An 18,358-nucleotide genomic window follows, 5' to 3' on the forward strand; every position below is an offset into this window, starting at 1 on the left:
AGGGCCCAAGCAATGCAGTGCAGAATGGCTAGAAAGCCAGTTTGAGGATGTGAACAGAAGTAAACAGCTGTACCTGCCTCTGTTTGCAAGTTTGAGTTTTTCCTTCTGTTCTCAGAGAGACAATTCAGAAATGGACCTATACGTACACATGCTTGATCAAAGAGGTTAGATGGCATTACGCACTCATAGAAAAGAGGATGGTATTTGGTGTGAGACAATTTACTACTCAAAACGAATTTGCCTCTTTTATCACTACTCAAAAACTTGTTTTATTTGAGCTAACATTGCAGGAAATGATTTCTAATCTTGACAAAAAGAGAATATTAGGGGGGAAAGAGTGTATAAAATGAGCTCTAGGAACTGCCCAGAGCATACTACCTTGTCACCTGTTGCCGTCAAGTCGATCCGAACTTGTGGCGATCCCATGTGCATCAGAGTAGAACTGCGCTCTATAGGGTTTTCAATGGCTGGTTTCTCAGAAGTAGATTGCCAGGCCTTTCTTCTGAGGCATCTCTGGGTGGATTCGAACTGCCAGCCTTTCAGGTAGCAGCCGAACGCATTAACCATTTACACCACCCAGGGACTCCGAGCACATTACCTAGTGCCTATAAACACTGATCAGCATAGACTTATGGAATTCGAATGTATTTTTCAAAGCTAATTTAGTAAAAATTAAACTTAACTGCTCTTCTTTTCCCTAAGGATAGCCAAAGGAGAATACCTGCAGTGGAGCCCTGAATTATTGAGATGAATCAAAACCCTTTTGAAGCCTGTTAGAATACCACATGCTGGGAAACTGAGCTCTTATTTGGGGATTTTTTTTAAACCAACAGTATCATACTCACAAAAGAATATTTTATATTTAATGTTTTGACCTTTGGATTATATAGGTGGGGGAGAGGGTTGTGCGTATGTGTTTGCATGTGGGTATGTGAATGTCAATGTGTGTCTCAGTTTCTGCATTACTGATGTGTTCATTTTATGTGGTACAGTTAATGAATACACAGTTGGGACATAGGGTAATGGAAAGAGCACTGACTTTGAATCACAGCACTGCCGTTTACTATATGTGTGATGCTCTCCAAGACTCAGTTTCCATACCCATTAAATGAGGACATTTACAAGTTCCTGGTAGAGTTCTGAGGAATAAATAAGATTATTTACATAATGCGAATAATACCATTTATAGCATGCAAACAATGATAGCTTTCTTAATCACTAATAAAAACCCTGGAGTATTCTCAGTAAGTGTCTTTTATATAAATGTGTGTTCTATTTTAAATGTGATGATAATATCACTGAGTCGCCCAAAGCCTCTCAAAGATCAGGGTCTAATCAAAATGGATCATTTTTACATATGAGGCCATCAAATTTTGTCATTTCTTCATGAACAAGTGTGGTTAGGGCCCTGGGCTATACTCCAACTCTAGTCTAATTAAAGAGCTGTTTGTGAAGATGGGACTCTGATATATACAGCTCAGAATTTTTAAATGCCTTATGATACCTATTTTTGATACATCACCAACATCCAGTTTGATTCTTTGCTTTATTTTGAAAATGCTCACACTACTACACAAAATATCACAATTTCCATGATTCAAGTACACAAATTAATTGCAGACCAAAAAAATCCACCATGGAACAAGTTAGTGATTACTGATTCTCAACTTCTTTAAGAAACAGAGCTCTAAAAAGATCTAATTAGGGAGCATTTGGGAAATGTCAAGTGGTTTGAGGCCAGAGCTGCAGAAGCCTGCATGCTTTGAGTAAAAACATCAGAGGTAAATAAAGACTGATAAGACTAAAGAATAATATTATCCAAAGATGTAGCTGGTAAGATAGAACAGAAAAAAATCAGCTGTGTCAATTGCTACTCAAGCAACACATGATTTAGTGCTTTACCTTTATTACCAAATAAGAAATAATGTTTTTGCCTTTGATTATAAATAAAGATGCAAACTAAGTTAAAACCACACGTTATAACATATTTTATTAAAACAAAAAATTTCTAACACAGAACTCCATCATTTGACTGATGAAAACAATCATTCCCGACAGGATAATTCACATACTTTCCTCGCTTAGAAGGTGAGCTTCATGGACAGTAAAACTCCTATTTTATTTATCCTCTCAGAACTTTGCATAGGAGCACTATGGACAGTAATGAATAAGTTAAATGTAAGAGCTACTAAAATAATTTTTAAATACTTCTTAAATTCTACATACCCATAATTCAAGGGAAGTAGCAGAAAGCCTCTACCTTCCACTGTTTTTTTCTGTCTCCCACCGTCTTTCTCAAACCTGCTGTGCGCTGGAATCACCTATGGCCATATGAACACAATCTGTTCCATGGGATGCAAGTGAAGTAACTGTACAACTTCTAGGAAATATCCTTAAATGAGAGGATATGCCCCTCTCTTTCCCTTTTGTCCTTCTTGCTTAATGTAATGTGGGTACATAAATGGCTGAAGCTGGTGTAGCCGTCTAAGACCACAAAGTTGCTTTTGGAATGTGGCCATGCACATCAGAGCAACAGGCAGAAGGAGCCTGGGCCCCAACATCACGCTGGGTCACACCAACCCTGGTTTGCCTATCTGTGGACTTTTTTCTGAGAGAAAAATAAATTTCTCTTGTTCAAACAATGACTTCAAACCACTTCTTCCCAGTTCAGTCATGGCCGAGGAAGCAAAACTGGAACAGATGTGAATTTTCTAAATTTGTGTGAACCGGAACAATAACTGGAATGGGAAAAATTACGGACTAAAGTTCTGGTAGAAACTTAACCTCCCTCTTAGAAAGCAACGGCAGCACCTGTGTTGCCTAGCAACCAAATCTCTTGCCCGACGGATTTTCAGCAGAGGCAGAAACAGCTGTCTCCCATTCAAAGATGGTGGCTGGCCATGCCACTCTGAATATGTGTCACTCTCCAGTCCCGCCAATAATCCAGTCTCACGTATCAGGCTCCTGAAAGGGTTCACTACACCTCTTCCAAGTCTCCCTTTCCAGGGATTCAACACATAATTTTTCCCATTCCAGTTACTGTTCTGATTCACCTAAATTTTAAATATTCGGGTCTGTTCCAGTTTTGCTTTGTTTGCTATGACTGAACTCGTTCCAACCGATTTGAAGCTCTGTTTCAAACCTTCATTAAGTAAGGTTTTTTGTTTGTTACTCCTGGTAGATGCCAGTACTAATTGATACAACGCTCTTATATATGGGACACTGAGCTTCTGTTAAGGGTGATGGAAAAATTCGGGAATGGTGATGTTGTACAACATGATTAATATATTAATGTCACTGAACTATACATGTGAAGATTGCTGAAATGGCAAATATTTTGTTACTTATATATTTATCACAGTAAAAGGAAGGAAAGAAGGGAGGGAGGGAGGAAGATCATTTACCACAAAAAAAAAAAAATTATACTCAATCATCTTTCCCTACCAGTCAAGCTGGTCAATTTAGCCCATAAATGAGGTTTACTAATTATATTCTCTGTAATTTGGCTCCGTCAGATTCCCTCCTAGCTAAATCTTACTTATTCTTTGATTTGCTCTTCCCAAAACACATGTATCCTCAGAATCCTCTCACTTTTCTATATTTCAATGACACTTATTTTCTATCACTTATCACAAGATTTAAATAATCAATTCAAATAATTGAACCCTGGATGACCCCTTATGCTACACTACTGATTATACATAGCCTTTCATGGTTATGCTTTCCTACAGAGACTTAGACTTCCAGAGAGCAAGGATGTATGTTATATTTCTTCATATTCTCCACAGTCCCAATCGCAGTACATATATATACTAATACATGTGCAATGCTATTTGTTCACCAAATTTAAGAAACACCAAAAATTTACTCTTCTCTTTTGGATTTATACCCCACCACCACCCCTACTCCTCCTCTTCATGAATAATTAAGAAATTTATGATCCTTAAATGTAGAAATTATTAACATATTGGTAGAAATATTTAATATTATATATATTTTTCAATAATTAGAATGAATAGCCCAAACTAAAACTGGTATGATAATTTTAAAAACAAATGCTTAAGGGTGACATGTTTCTCGACATTACATATTCCTATAGTCAATAAAATATTATGATGTAAATTAAAAAATATAAAATCTTTCATTTTATGATTTTTATGAATACGTGATGTTGGTGTGTGAAGTTGATAAAATTAACTTCTATTTTTAAGAACAATTCTTCTCCTTTCTATAGCTTTGACAGCACACATAATGTCAGCTATTATAGCATGAACTCTGATTCTTTAAAACGTATTCTCATTTCAAACCATTTCTTTCAATAAATATTTAATGAGAGCCTAACATGCATGAGACACTATGCGTGGCACCAGAGAGAACAAACGTAGGAATAAAACAAGGTCCTTGCCTTTATTTCAGATGTAATTTCTACTTATCTAAAGCAAACACAGGTGGGAGGTGGAGAAGAACCTCTACCCAAATGTTATCTGTTTTGTTTTAATTAGTGAGTTTGACAAATTAATCAAGTTGTAGTACACATGCCAGAAAAGACAAAATATAGCAGCTGTAAGTGCACACACACATACACAACACACACATGCAATTTGCTATAAATTTACAAGGTGTATTGTCTCATAATTATAAGCCAAAAACATACATATTCCTGCTGAATATATCAACTTTGACTAGTTCTTTCAAAAGGCAATAGGAAAAAAAATTATCTAATATAAAATAAGATGCAATTTTTGCAAACTTGAAACATGTAAAATGTATAAAAACATAAAGCTTACTATTAGCCATTTCTTTGGCATCCCCGTGCACTAAAAAACAATGGGAATCAAGGGAAAATAAAACACATAATATCCCATGAATTAAGTGTATTTAAGTTCATTATAATATAGAGATTTCCTTAAGATGATAAGATTAATCACTCTTTATTTTACTAAGATATTGTTGATCCACAACTGAGCAGCTAAGAAGAAACGATGAGGACTTACTTCGATACTGAAGTACCCTCTGTCAACATAGTCCCCTAGGAAGAGGTAGCGAGTGTTGGCAGGAGATCCCCCCACTTCAAAGAGCTTCATCAAGTCAAAGAACTGTCCATGGATGTCCCCACAAACTGAAAGAAACAAATAAAATTCATTTTATGGTTACATTGTGTTAAAACTTTGAATTCAATAATAAAATCATAAAATTTTAGAGCCAGAAGGAACATTCTTTTTACAGAACAGGAAACTGAGACAGAAGCCAAGTACTGTGCTCAAAATTCTGAAGTTTATTAGTGGCAGACCTGGCTCTAGTATCAAGGTCTCCTAACTCGCAGATTAACTAGAATAATAAAGATAATAGTAACAATCATGGCTATCATTACACTGCATTTAACAATTCTGTGCTAAACACTTTACTAAGAAATGTATACATATTTTCTAATTTAATCCTAACAATGTCATGGGATTAGAGATAAGAGATTTGCAGATAAGAGGATTGAGGCAAACAGAGGTTCAGAAATTTGGCATAATGTATTCACAACTGAACACTACATGTTATTGCTTTCTGAAGAAAAAAATGTTGCTACATATTATTAACTTTTATTTCAGCAAATCTAAAATGTCAATTATAAGACATATCATTATTTTATGTACTACTAAGAAAGAAAAGAAAAAAACCTCTGATAATTTAAATTATGAGAATATGGTTTCTAACATGCATTCTAATATCAGATGCTAAAATGAAAGAAAAAAATAGTAAGTCTTAGCAACTACAAAACATAGTAGAAAAAAAAATTACTGGGAACTGTTGATTTGTTAACTTTCTTACCTTCCCTTTTAAGCCAAAATTTTTGAAAGAGCAATTTAGTCTCTTAAAAAGAAATTATGTATTCAGTACTCTTTATTTCACTTAATACTTTCAAAGTCCTAAAATATAAACATTATTATCTTCATTATACCGATGATGAAACAGTCTAGCTAAGAAAAAGTTACATAGCTTGGCAGGGTCGTCGTTAAAAATGGACAATCAGGGTTTAAATTCAGATTTTCCCTATCCAAAGCCTTTGCTGTCCACCACCACGTATTATCTCATAAAATAATATCTCTTATTTTATGCTTGAAAGATGATGATTATATTGTGGTTATATCTGGGGCACTAAACAGTTCAGAGAATAAACGTATGGGTGAATAGGAAATCAGGAGGCTGAGCATGCTACCTCAGGAGGCTGAGCGTGTTATCCTGACACATTATGTGCTGCAATTACAAGCAAGTCATTGAAATGTTTTAAACTTCATTTCTTTATCTGATTAAAGTTGAGAAAAGAATGAGTCAAAGGAGTTGACTGATAGAACAGTCATAAATCAACAAAATAAAAATGTTACATAAATCCCCATTTTTACCATCAGTGACATAAATACCAAGATGTTAACTGAGGTTGTGGACTAGGGGTTAGGAGTGAAGTTATTTCAGCAACTAACATAAAGCTGTAACATAATCTAGCAGGCAGAATTACAAAATATTATAAATAACTAGGCTCTAGACAATACAAACATTAAGAATATCTTTCCTTGGTTCGAGTACAGAAGTCCATTATCATGATGTAGTTATGCAAAAATTTTAAATTAAGTTCTTTTTTCTGGCTTATAATAATGTGATAAAAGATAATCTCGATGATTTACAAGATCCCTACAGTTATTGGATCTTGGCTTGATGATGTAAAACAGCAGAAAGCAATTGCTTTAAACTCGGCATGGCAAACAAAATATCCTGAAATTCAGTTATAATGTCTGGTCTTCACATTAACACTTATTTTACCTTAGAACAGACACACAACTGAAATCTTACTTTTAGAGTAATGATCACTTACGATAACATTCAGCAAAGAAAAACAACTAGCATGCACGCACATGTGCGTGCACTTGTGAACTGTCAAAGTCCAATCAAAGAAAACAGTAACTCAAGTAAAGCACCCCTGAAAAATGGAGGTATTTTATAAGAGTACTTAAGGATTTCCAAGGTCAATTTAAGATAAAGCATTTTAGTAAGTCATCATTCCGCTGCCACTCTTGTTCACTACACACACCAGTCTTCTCTGTCACAAATAAGCCAAGCTTTTATCTTTCTTGGATTTTCACAGCCTGGCTCCTTTTCATCCATTAGGTCTCAGTTAAATGCCATATGCTCAAGGAGGTCCTTCCTGATCACCCTATACAAAGCAGCTACATCTCTTCACAATCATTCTTCATCCTGTTACCTTGTTTCACTTTCTTCACAGTACTTGCTAGTTGATTCATTTGCATACTTGCTGCTTTCCTGATTCTTCCCACTGGAATATGTGTTCCAGTGGATTCCGACTCATAACAATCCTATGTGTGTGCAGGGTAGAACTGCTCCATAGGGTTTTCAAGACTGTAACCTTTCAGACGCAGATCACCAGGCCTGTCTCCTGAGTCACCTCTGGGTAGATTCAAACTACCAACCTTTTGGCTACTAGTCAAGTGCTTAACTGTTTGTACCACCCAGGGATTCTATTGGTGTGATATTAGGATTTCATTATTATATGAAGGGATCATATTGAAGTGATTGCTTGACACAGTATGGGAGGAAGGGATGAACCCAAGAAGGGTAACAACGAATAGCAAATTTTGAGGGGCATTTGATTGTAGCCATTGCATAGGCCTTGTGTATTTCACCTTTTAGATAAGGGACTTATCTCCAAGTTTTGATATCTGGGAACATTCACAATTTTGATATCAAACTTCAGGAAGAAAGTGGCTGGCTGTCCCGATGTACTGATGAGATGGGCTAAGGCTGCAAAAGTAAGTAAAAAGAGTAGCCAGGAAGCCTCCCTCTTTGTGATGTCATAGTCCACCCTTCATCCTCCTGAATACCTAAGACACTGATGTCCAAAGAGAAGTATAGTACTACAGATTCAGGCTAGCTAAGGCAAGCTGTCTGCTTGGTTGCTGACAGTCCAAATTCCCATGAGGTTAGGTCCTATCATATTCCACTTCACTTGGTTTTGACAGTACTTCTAGACCAACCTGGCTTTGACCAGTTTTGTTTTACCTTCAAGACAAGCTCACTTTTCAGCACACTCTTGCTTCCTGCATTCCACTAGCTTCCCATAATTAGCTTCTCATTCCCAATAGAACACTAGCTGGTGGACAGAGTACCCAACTACACTGCTACAGGCCAGCATTGATAGACCTATGATGCATCAAAAATGTAGAAATCCAATACAGGTAATAAAAACACTCCTGGTGCTCTGTGAAAAGACCCATCCATCTAGCAAATACAAAATATGTATGCTTTACATCAATATTTTTGATGTGTAATTTCATTAAATGCCCTAAGTCTAAATTTCTGGCAGAAATATGCAAAGTTCTGTTAATAATCTATTGAAGACATAACGTAATTTTTTAAGAATGAATCAAGATGTAGTTTTTAAAACCTCATGCCTTATGTATGAAAAACAAAAATATACACTGCTAGAACAAAGGTTTCAATCTTCACTTGACTGAATCTCAACAAGTTACATCACTTTTTATTTAATTACAAAATATTACATGGACAAATGCTTATAAAAAGTAAGTGCCCTGTACCTCGTCATCTCTGTCCACACGTATCCAATCTCATTTCCTTTCAGATAGCAATCACTCTTAACAATGAACATTACAGAAATGTTTATGTTTATATAAATATGTTACTATATATAACTCATAGGCACCAATGTATACCCTTATATATATGAACGTATTCATATATATGTAATATGTGTGTAATTTTGACTAAGAAAACCAACAGTCCATTGTATCGGTCACACAATTTTGAGAAGGCTGTTTTCTGTTTAAGAACAAAAAATTACTACCAATAACAGACAAGGGCTGTTGTAATGGGTAACTCTTCATTATATTGGCTGTGTGAAGCCAGAAGTCAAAGAGAACCAAGTGGTTTAGAAAGACAGGCTTTTCTGTTATTCAACTAGATATTTCTGTAATTATAAAGCTGTTACCACACAGATCTGTATTTTTACCCACAAGTGCACAGAAAATGCTACCTGCTTCTTAGCATGATGGGATGAATTTGCCTAAATGCTTAAAAATGTATCCATCTCATCACTCTTTGCCACAGCAGAGGCTAGATACTGGATTTTAGTATTAAGAGACAGGTATACAGGTATGTCAAGTTCATCCTTTAGACCTCCTGAGAATTTGAGCCATTGTAAGTAAATGACAGACACATGTTGTTCAGAAGAGAGAGTATCCGTCTAGGGTCAGGTGTTTTAGAACTCTTTTAGTGCACTATTTTTCATTAGAAAGTTCTGGTTTTGCTTAAAGTGGTCAATCAACTTACTGGGAAAAATTATGATGTACAACCATTGATATTCTTTCTCCCTCGTGGCCATTGTTACTCTTACCCATTTGCAAGCTGATGTGCCACATGTATTGATTATTTTCCAGAGAGAAGTAGTCCTCCATTTGTTTTTGTACTGGAGAAGTAAGAACTCCCGGATACACTGAGCAGTTGAATCTATTGAGTAAGGAGGCAGTCTCGTCTTTATCTTCTTGTTTTTTTCCCTAAATGGGGTGACTAAGTGCGTCTCTAACACGCTGACCAGACCAGACTTGTTGCCGTCGAGTCGATTCCGACTCATAGCGACCCAATAGGACAGCGTAGAACTGCCCCATAAGGTTATCAAGGAGTGCTGAGTACCGACAAATGGTGCAAGAGAGACTAGCATCCTAGGATGCTTATAGTCTGTTACTTTCCTCTCTTTTGATCAGGAAATACCTATATTTTGCCTAAATAACCAGCTAGTAAGTAAGACCTAAGCAATCAACTACTTTTATGTCACTGGGTTTTAATACTGCTTCCTTCTCTCAATGATTCCTAGTCTACTTTATGTGACACTTTACTGAAATGATTCTCACACAATTGATGCCAACAAAACTTGTGATCTAAGTTGAAGCCTATTAAAGCAGGGTACAGAATTTTCGAGCAGGCGACAGAAAAATTACACAGAGAAAGGATTTGTCTCTATTACTTGGGGGAGAGAATAACTTTTTATTTCTAATGTTACTGTTGGGAAGCTACTTATTATGCTTTGAAATCACAGTCTTAGGGGGTTCGAGATTAGAGAAACATAAATATAAATGCAACATAATTATAAATGTGGGTGTGTATGTAACCAGAGGAGGAATTACTTAAAGAATAGTGGTCAGTGTAGCAGTTAGAAAGCCACTAAACAGAAGTTCAGGAGTTGACTCAATTTAAATCACAGCAAATATTGGTAAAGAGAAACAATAAATAGCTAGGGCAGTAATAAAGGGCTCTTGGTAGTTAGCTGAGCAAGCTCTTGTGTTATACAAACTGGACAATGAGCCAGTCATACGACAAGCGTAAGGTGTCCCTAAAACCAGCACACTTCTAAGAAGACAAGATAATGGCCAGTATATTAAGCACACAGAGGCCTTTGAGAATAGAATCTCAGGCAGAGGAGGACAAGTTGGAAAGAGACCAGGACCAGGACCAAGCCTTTCACATCTCATGGATAGCTAGATGATGGTAACTACCGAGAAAGGGTAAGAATCACACATATTCTACATGTGTAATTAGATACGTATGTCTAAATCAGTAAGTCTGCAAGTAAGTATACCCATGTTATAATTTAATTATTCTTTTCAAAGAACTCAATTATTGTTTCTAAGCAAATTATTGATTAGAGAATGTAAACCAAAGTAGGCAGTACTGAACATACTTGGATAAAATCCCAGTATATTGCTAAGCAGTTGATAGCTTTAAAAAGACTGATACAATTGGCATCCTGAGTAAACATCAAGAAATATAACATCTAATATAAAACATGTACTTTCATACAAAACACTTAAACTACCTTTGAATTAATGCACAGACATACATATTTGGTCCTGCTGACTTGCCTATATAAAGAGAAATCCATCAAAGAACATCATTGAGTCAATTTCTTATTGCCACTGAGCAAAAATTTTATAATGCCATATAATTTAAAGAAAGCTTATACAAATTAGGGTCTTTGGGGAAAGAGGAATAAGTTTCAAAAATATACTGTCAAACAATAAATTTCAGGTAAAATAGATTTTTTAATGGGCCAGCATTTCAAAATAACTTGGCAAGATTATATCAATACTATCATTTAGAAGTCAAGTGTTTTTAATTTTTGACTCATTATTCATTTTTCTATAAAGATCTTTTAGTTTCTTCAAAATACTGGCTTTTATCATCTTGGACGATGTGCATGGGATAGAATAATCTCTTCTACAAATTTTTCCAGTTCATACTAAACTAACAGAATGCAGTCTTTCCTTTAGAAAAGATTTTACTGAATTGCCGAGCAATTTTCACCATTAGAGTTCCACTCTACTTTCAGCTTCATTTACTTCAACCCAGTATTATTTTCCATAATAGCTATATTTTCCCAAGACAATAAAATCTCTAATATTAAGGAACTAACATTATGTCTAATTCCCAGCATAAGGGAATTAACCTATTGAATATACTGGTTTCATTTTTGAATACTCTGGAACTTTTTTCTTTTTCAAAATCTGCAATTTTGCGGAGATAGATCCTGTGTTTGGATGTTTTGTTAAAGGCTAAACACAATGGATACTATGAGTACATTATCTCATTCCTCCTGCTGACAACCAAGGTTTAAGTAGCCTTCAGTGGGTGATAAGTTCAAGTACTAACAGCCAGGCCGAATATCTGTAGTTCATTAGCAGAATGTGTAAACTTCTTAAAACAGGCAATTACTGATATAACACTGGTATTTTATTACATTATTTGCTTATTTCTACAAATCGACATAAACTAACCAAGAGAGAATTAACAGGGGTATAATTCACTAAAGAGGTACACTTCAAAATATTTTTCAAAATGGTGAATATTATTTTTCAAATATTGAACATATACCAAGTATTTTATAAAATACAAAAGGTGAATACTTAACCAGGGCACTCTTGTTTGTTGGTACAACACAATAATGAAAAGTCTCTAAATAAAAGAAAAAATTGCTAAATACTGAAATTTCAAGGATTTTAAACAAAGAAAAACTTATAAAACAATAATAGCCATCAGTGTAGATTAGTAAGAATAATTTCAAACATCATTTAAAAATATCTATGATGTTGTTTTACAAAGATAAATGAACTATCTCTCAACCAGTGTTAATGAGAAAAATCACAGGGCAACTGAAAACACATGGGATGAAATTAGTTTAGATTACAACAGACAATAACAATTGCAAATCTCAGTTTATAATTATAATCAAATGGAAAGAAACCAGAACAGACTGAGTTTTTAAACTATGTTATAGAAGGACCAAGCATACCATAGTTATGGGTATATTCACTGTATATTCCAATCAATAGAAAAATAAAATTATGTTGTTTTATCCTAAAGGTGAGTGTTCTTGCCATCAAAAGTGTTGTTTGCAGTTTTTCCCTCCTTCATGGGTTGAATGCTTTAAAAGACTCCATTAACCAGAAGAATTTAATTTTGAATAAGAATTCATCTGTTGCATTTGTTATCACTATTTTTCCATTTCAGCACCCATTCAGACCATTACAAAGATGCATAATTATTAAGGGTTCATAATAGCATTACGGAATTACATAAGTCACGGTCATGGTTCTGACACTAATAAATGGTAATAATATGTAAGTACGTACAATTCTTGTGGCATTATTTAATTACATTTGGTCATCACTGTTCATGTGTCTAAGCATGGTCAGACCTGGAAACCATCAGTTACGTGATATGTGAAATTATTTACAGTATCTAGTTCACGAATCCCTTGACTGTCACCCCCAATCAAGAGTATTTGATGAACACTGCACTGATGAATTTCAGACAAATGTAAATAAATTTGATAACTTAGCTTGCATAGACTTATCATTAATAAATGAACTGTTCTTTTCACTCTTAGAAATACTGATCCCATGTTTCCAAGCCCCATGAACTCCGGCAGGATCCTGAAAAATGAACTTTCCTCACTGTAACCAGATCTGGGGGTTCTTAGCTATGCTTTTATGCTTCCATTTTGGGCCTTCCAAGCTGACTGACCTTGGAGACGTTTGCTAACCTCTCTGTGCGTTTCTTCATCTATGAAAAATGACATCAAAATAGCACCTCTCTCAAAGAGTTATAACTAAATAAGTTAACTTAAGTACTTAGAACACACCTGGCATTTAATAAATACTATAGTAAAGGCTTGATACCATCCTTCTATCTCAAAATTTGGGGGGGCATTTGCAGTCATAATTGCTCTTTGTTAGTTTTTTGGCTTGTATGTGTATTCCTCCAACTGGCCTTAGTCAATAAGGTGCGGCTTCCTCTTTTTCATATTTTTTTATTCATTCTCCCTGACCCAGTTTTCACTATCTATAGAAGACATGGACTAATGGAATCTACTTTTTCCAATCTCTTTCTTTCAATACTCAAGCTCAATTCTTGTTTTTCCGTATTTCTTTAGGCTTTGACCATCTTAATCTGAAAATTACCATTTGTGTCGGCCTGGGACAAGACATTTAATCTTTATAGGACTTAGATGCTTCATCTGTAAGGAACCAAACAACAGAGTGTATTTTACTGAATTTTGAGAAACTAAATGAGATAATATAAGGCAATGATGCTTAGCATGTTGTGGCACATTGTACGTACTGACACAATATGAAAAGGTAGGCATGGTAGCTATTTGTGTGCCTAGTAAACATTTTGAATGCTCTGCAAGATTTGCAGGTAGATGAACTAAGTATCTGTAATCAATGCAGACATAAGTAAAACATACAAAAAGTTGTTCTACTATTTCTTTTCCCCTTTTCATCCAAGTGTATACTATTGTATGTTGACAGCTGTTCACTCTGAAATCAAACAGACTAGGTCTCATGTTCCACAATTTTTCCATTTTCTAAGAGTAGAAATATATATATCCAAATGGCTTTCGTGATATTACCAGTCTTTCAGAGAATGGCAGTGCCATCATGAGTTTCCAGTTACTCTCATTTTCTTTTGTAGCAAAAGCTCATTTACAAGACCACTCTGTTCCATGGCTGTGTAATGGTAGTAATGTTTTAAAAGCTGTAAGTGACATAGTAAAGAGAAGAAATTTAAGACATTTTACCAAATGGATTTTTAAAAACAACTCTTCTTGAATTTTTGGAAAACTCAGTTAAGAAAAAGCTACTAACTAGGAAAATATTTGAGTCATCATTTATTTTTGTCTGATACTCCTCAAATTTTGACAGTTTTAAGGGTGGTTTTGTTTTTCATATTTTAGGAAATAAGGAAAGCAAGCTCATGACACTTAATTCTAAAATCCACATATATATTATTAATTTGGCAATTATAGGTGATGGAGATATTAGATATTACCTATCATTGACTTTTAACTAGTCAGCTCTATTTATGCCTAGCAGTAGGTGAAAAGAGCTACTAAGTGCTATTCCTAAAAAAACAACACTTTAAAGCGCTAATAGAAAAAAGTATTAAATTGATCATATATAAAATACCATTTCCTCCATATAAGCTTGTTTGTTAGATGTGGCATATTTGGAAATGGAATATTTAATTCTTAATTGACAAGTTACTTGTTAGAACATATTCATTTGAAAATGAGTTAAGGAAAATTATTATCTGAAAAATAATCCTGATAAGGACAATAAGCCCATTTCTTAGTTCTGGCTAGTTTTCCTTTTAACCATTGTCATTCAGTAGATATTCCAAAAATGTCTATTCAATTAAGTATCTGAAAAAAATTAATAAAACATTGAAACATGAAATATTTACTGAATGTGCTATATTAGAGGGATGAATAAACTACAATTTGTGCCAGGTTATATTGGGGTGATGAAGAAATGGAAGACATGAAATAATCTCAAGAACTATACAGCATACTTAAGACATCCATGTACAAAACAGTATGGAAAAATACTGACTTCTTGACTATAGCACGTTTACCTCTTCTTTCTGAAAATTTATCACTGGTGTATTGTCAAGAAACATGGGTTTTCCTCCTTTGCCATGAGACAAGAAGAACTGCATGGTGCCCAGCTATCATTACTGAACATTTTGATCAAAGATGCTATAGAAGAATCCTGATCAAAAGGGGGAAAATACAGAACAGAATTTTAAATTCTCATGGAATCCAGATTTTCTGGAGCCATAGAGGCTGAATGAATCCACAAAAATATTTCCCTGAGATAATCTTTAAACCTTAAACCAAAAATATCCCCTGAATTCTTCTTAAAACCAAACAATAATTTAGCGTAACTGGCAAAGAATATCTGCCTTGAGCATTATGCTCTTTTAATATCTATCTAGAAGGGATCAAACTGACAATAGCAGCTTGAAAGATTAGACAGGTACCTTAGGGGGCACTGAGTTTATGTTAATGGGGGAGGAAAAACTCAGAAAAGGAGGGTTAGAATGGCTGCACAACTTGAAGAGTGTAATCAATGTCACTGAATTGTACATGTAGAAACTGTTGAACTGGTGTATGTTTTGCTGTGTATATTCTCAAACAACAAAAAAATAAATAAATTATAAAAATGAAACTAGCTTAAGACCTGAGTCTCAATTAACCTCTTATATGCACAAATCACATAATTTTAAGTTATATCGCTTTATCTCATTGCATTTTTCTAAAAAAAGATCAAATTATAAATACTTTATATTTACTTTTAGTAATGACATTTATTTTAAAATTTCAAATTATATTAAGGCATAAGATTGTTTTGTTTATCCAGAGGAAGTATTTGAGGAAACTTGTACTAGATTATCTCAAATTTCTACTTCAGGACTAATACTCATTGAGTTGAAGACTCCATATATGAAGTTTATTATATACCACAATATTGTGAATTGTCAATTTTGTTTATTTTCATGAATGTAAATCAGGGTCACACTTTCCTAAATGGACTTAAATCATAGCATCTATAAAGTCTTTGTATATTTTGTACATTTACATACATGCTTGCCTCAAATTTGAGCATCAGTCATGTCTTTGTTTCTTTTTTATTCAGCCTATTACAAATATCTAATTAAATTATGCAGAAATCACGTTTGCCAACATGCTATATATGGCACATAAACTGAATGATTACGGAAAATTAATGCAGGGGTTTGGAAAACATAAAATATCTGCTGATAACTCATCATAACCTGTGATTGGTTAGCAATTATAATTTTAAACTTAGTTTAATTTTTGACAATTAAAAATGAATGTTTGTTAGATACTTGAATCGCTAAATGGACCAATCAGGATTGCCAATCAACTCCTTTCCCAGCCCTTGACAAATATAGAAAATTGAAAAACATGTTTATAATATGTGTTTGTAAAGTTATTAAATTGCTCTTTAGCAGGAAAAATTTTATTTTATGAAATCACATAATTTCAATTTATATTTCCTTATAACCAAAATCAAACCAAACCCGTTATCTTCAAGTCAATTTCGATTCATATAGAACTACTTAATTAAATTTCCAGAATTCATTCCATCTTCTACATTAATTAATTTACTTTAAAGAAAAATATTAAATGTTCTTAATACATGGAAGTTTGTCTTTTTTATATTAATCTCATTGATATTTTCACATCACTCTTCTGAAATACATTTTATTAAAAAAAAAATTTGGTTTCTCTTATGACATTATATCTATCCAATGGGGTAGATAAATTGGAAACAAGAAGACTAATTGAAGTTTCATTGTATTAATACAATCACAAGACAATGAGGTCTGATATTAGGACGGTGGCAGTGTGAAAAGATAAAATAAGTCAAGCAGAATGTTCTTAGACTTCTACAAGATAATTATAAACTAAATAATGAAGTCATTAATTTGTACCCTTATTCAATAAATATAAAATGCCTACAACATTCCTACAATAGTCCACTGTGTTAGAGCCTAATAAGACAACAGAACAATTTAAACATAATCAGTGCTCTCATTAAGTAAACATCTAATGAGGAAGACTGAATTAAACAATAGCACAAGAATACAAGCTATGATGGCAAGTTTTTATGGTTGTTGTTGTTTTCTCCTTTGTTCACTGTTGTATTCCTAATGCCTAAGAGAGTGTCTCCCACATAAGAGATCCTCAATTAATATTTGCTAAATGAATGAATGAAAAATGCCACGGGCACAGTGAACTTGGCGAAGTTCCATGGAGAATGTGATACTTAAGCTGAAACCTGAACGATGAAGAGGAGTTAGTTACAGAATGGTGGGATAGGAACAGGGAATATTTCTCACAGCAGAACGAATGGTTTAGGACATATATTAGGAAGTGAAAGAATATCTGCAAACGTGGAGGAGGGTAGGAGAAGAATACAAAGAGATGAGGCTATAAAGATTAATAACAGCCAGGCGATGAGGGTCTTGCCATCCAAGTTAGGAAGTTTGAACTCATTCTGAAGAGGAATCATTAAACGAATCAGGACAAGAGAAAGATTCTATCTTACCACTGGCAAGTCACTCTACTTCCCTAAGCCTCAGGTTCCTAACGTGTAGAACAGACACTGACCATGCAGAGTGGTTGTGAAGATGAAATCCAATGTTGTAATGACTGGCACAGCTCAGCAACTCAACACAAGGTAAGTTTCCTATCTTAATTATACCACAGATCTTTCCAGCTCGACTACTAACCTAAAGGTTGGTGCTCTGAACCCACCTAGCAGTACGACAGTAGAAAGCCCTGGGGATTTGCTTCTGTAAAGATTACAGCCAAGAAAACTCCATGGAGCAGTTCCACTTTGAAACACATGGGGTCACCATGAGTTGGAATTGACTCAATGACAAGTTTTTTCATTTTCACTCCAGCTCCACTTGAGTAGAACCGCCCCTTTAATAAATTACATTGATATATGAATGTTAAAATAATCACTAGCATCAGATTGGATAAAGAGTTTTGCATATCTTTTATTAATATTTTGTCTTCTTTTACTTGATATTAAATAATGAGTAGCTAATTGTCCCAATTTTGCATCTGTAGATGCAAAGTGCAATCAAGGTGACACTGCTTTCTCATTCAACTCTTTTCATACAACGTGACTAAATAAGAAAAAAGTAACTGCAGCAATTTTTAAAATAGAAATCACGTATGAATAAATTATATAGAAATTACTATTTTGGTGTTGAATAACACATTTTTATTGCCCTGCTATTATATTTCCATCATTTATATAGAGTCCCTTAACTGATATTCATTATTAAAGTAAAAGTTCAACATTTACAGGTTTCTGAATTATTAATTGATGTATACAGTATTTTACACTGTAAATATAATTATTTAAAATGAAGCAAAGACTTTTGAAGCATCTTAAAACACTCA

The 18,358-nt window shown here is 34.3% G+C and overlaps 1 protein-coding gene across 4 annotated transcripts in view; it reads right to left on the bottom strand.

The window, feature by feature from the left end:
- Nucleotides 1-18,358, bottom strand: part of PPP3CA (protein phosphatase 3 catalytic subunit alpha) — a 363,115-nt gene that overhangs the window by 89,855 nt on the left and 254,902 nt on the right. For all 4 annotated transcript variants that reach the window (XM_023734723.1, XM_023734721.1, XM_023734722.1 and 1 more), the window contains one exon: nucleotides 4,995-5,119. In XM_023734723.1, the coding sequence (XP_023590491.1) occupies nucleotides 4,995-5,119 (125 nt within the window). The remainder of the gene's footprint in view (nucleotides 1-4,994; nucleotides 5,120-18,358) is intronic.

Source organism: Trichechus manatus, unplaced genomic scaffold, assembly GCF_000243295.1.
Source record: "Trichechus manatus latirostris isolate Lorelei unplaced genomic scaffold, TriManLat1.0 scaffold00071, whole genome shotgun sequence".
Lineage (NCBI taxonomy): Eukaryota > Metazoa > Chordata > Mammalia > Sirenia > Trichechidae > Trichechus > Trichechus manatus.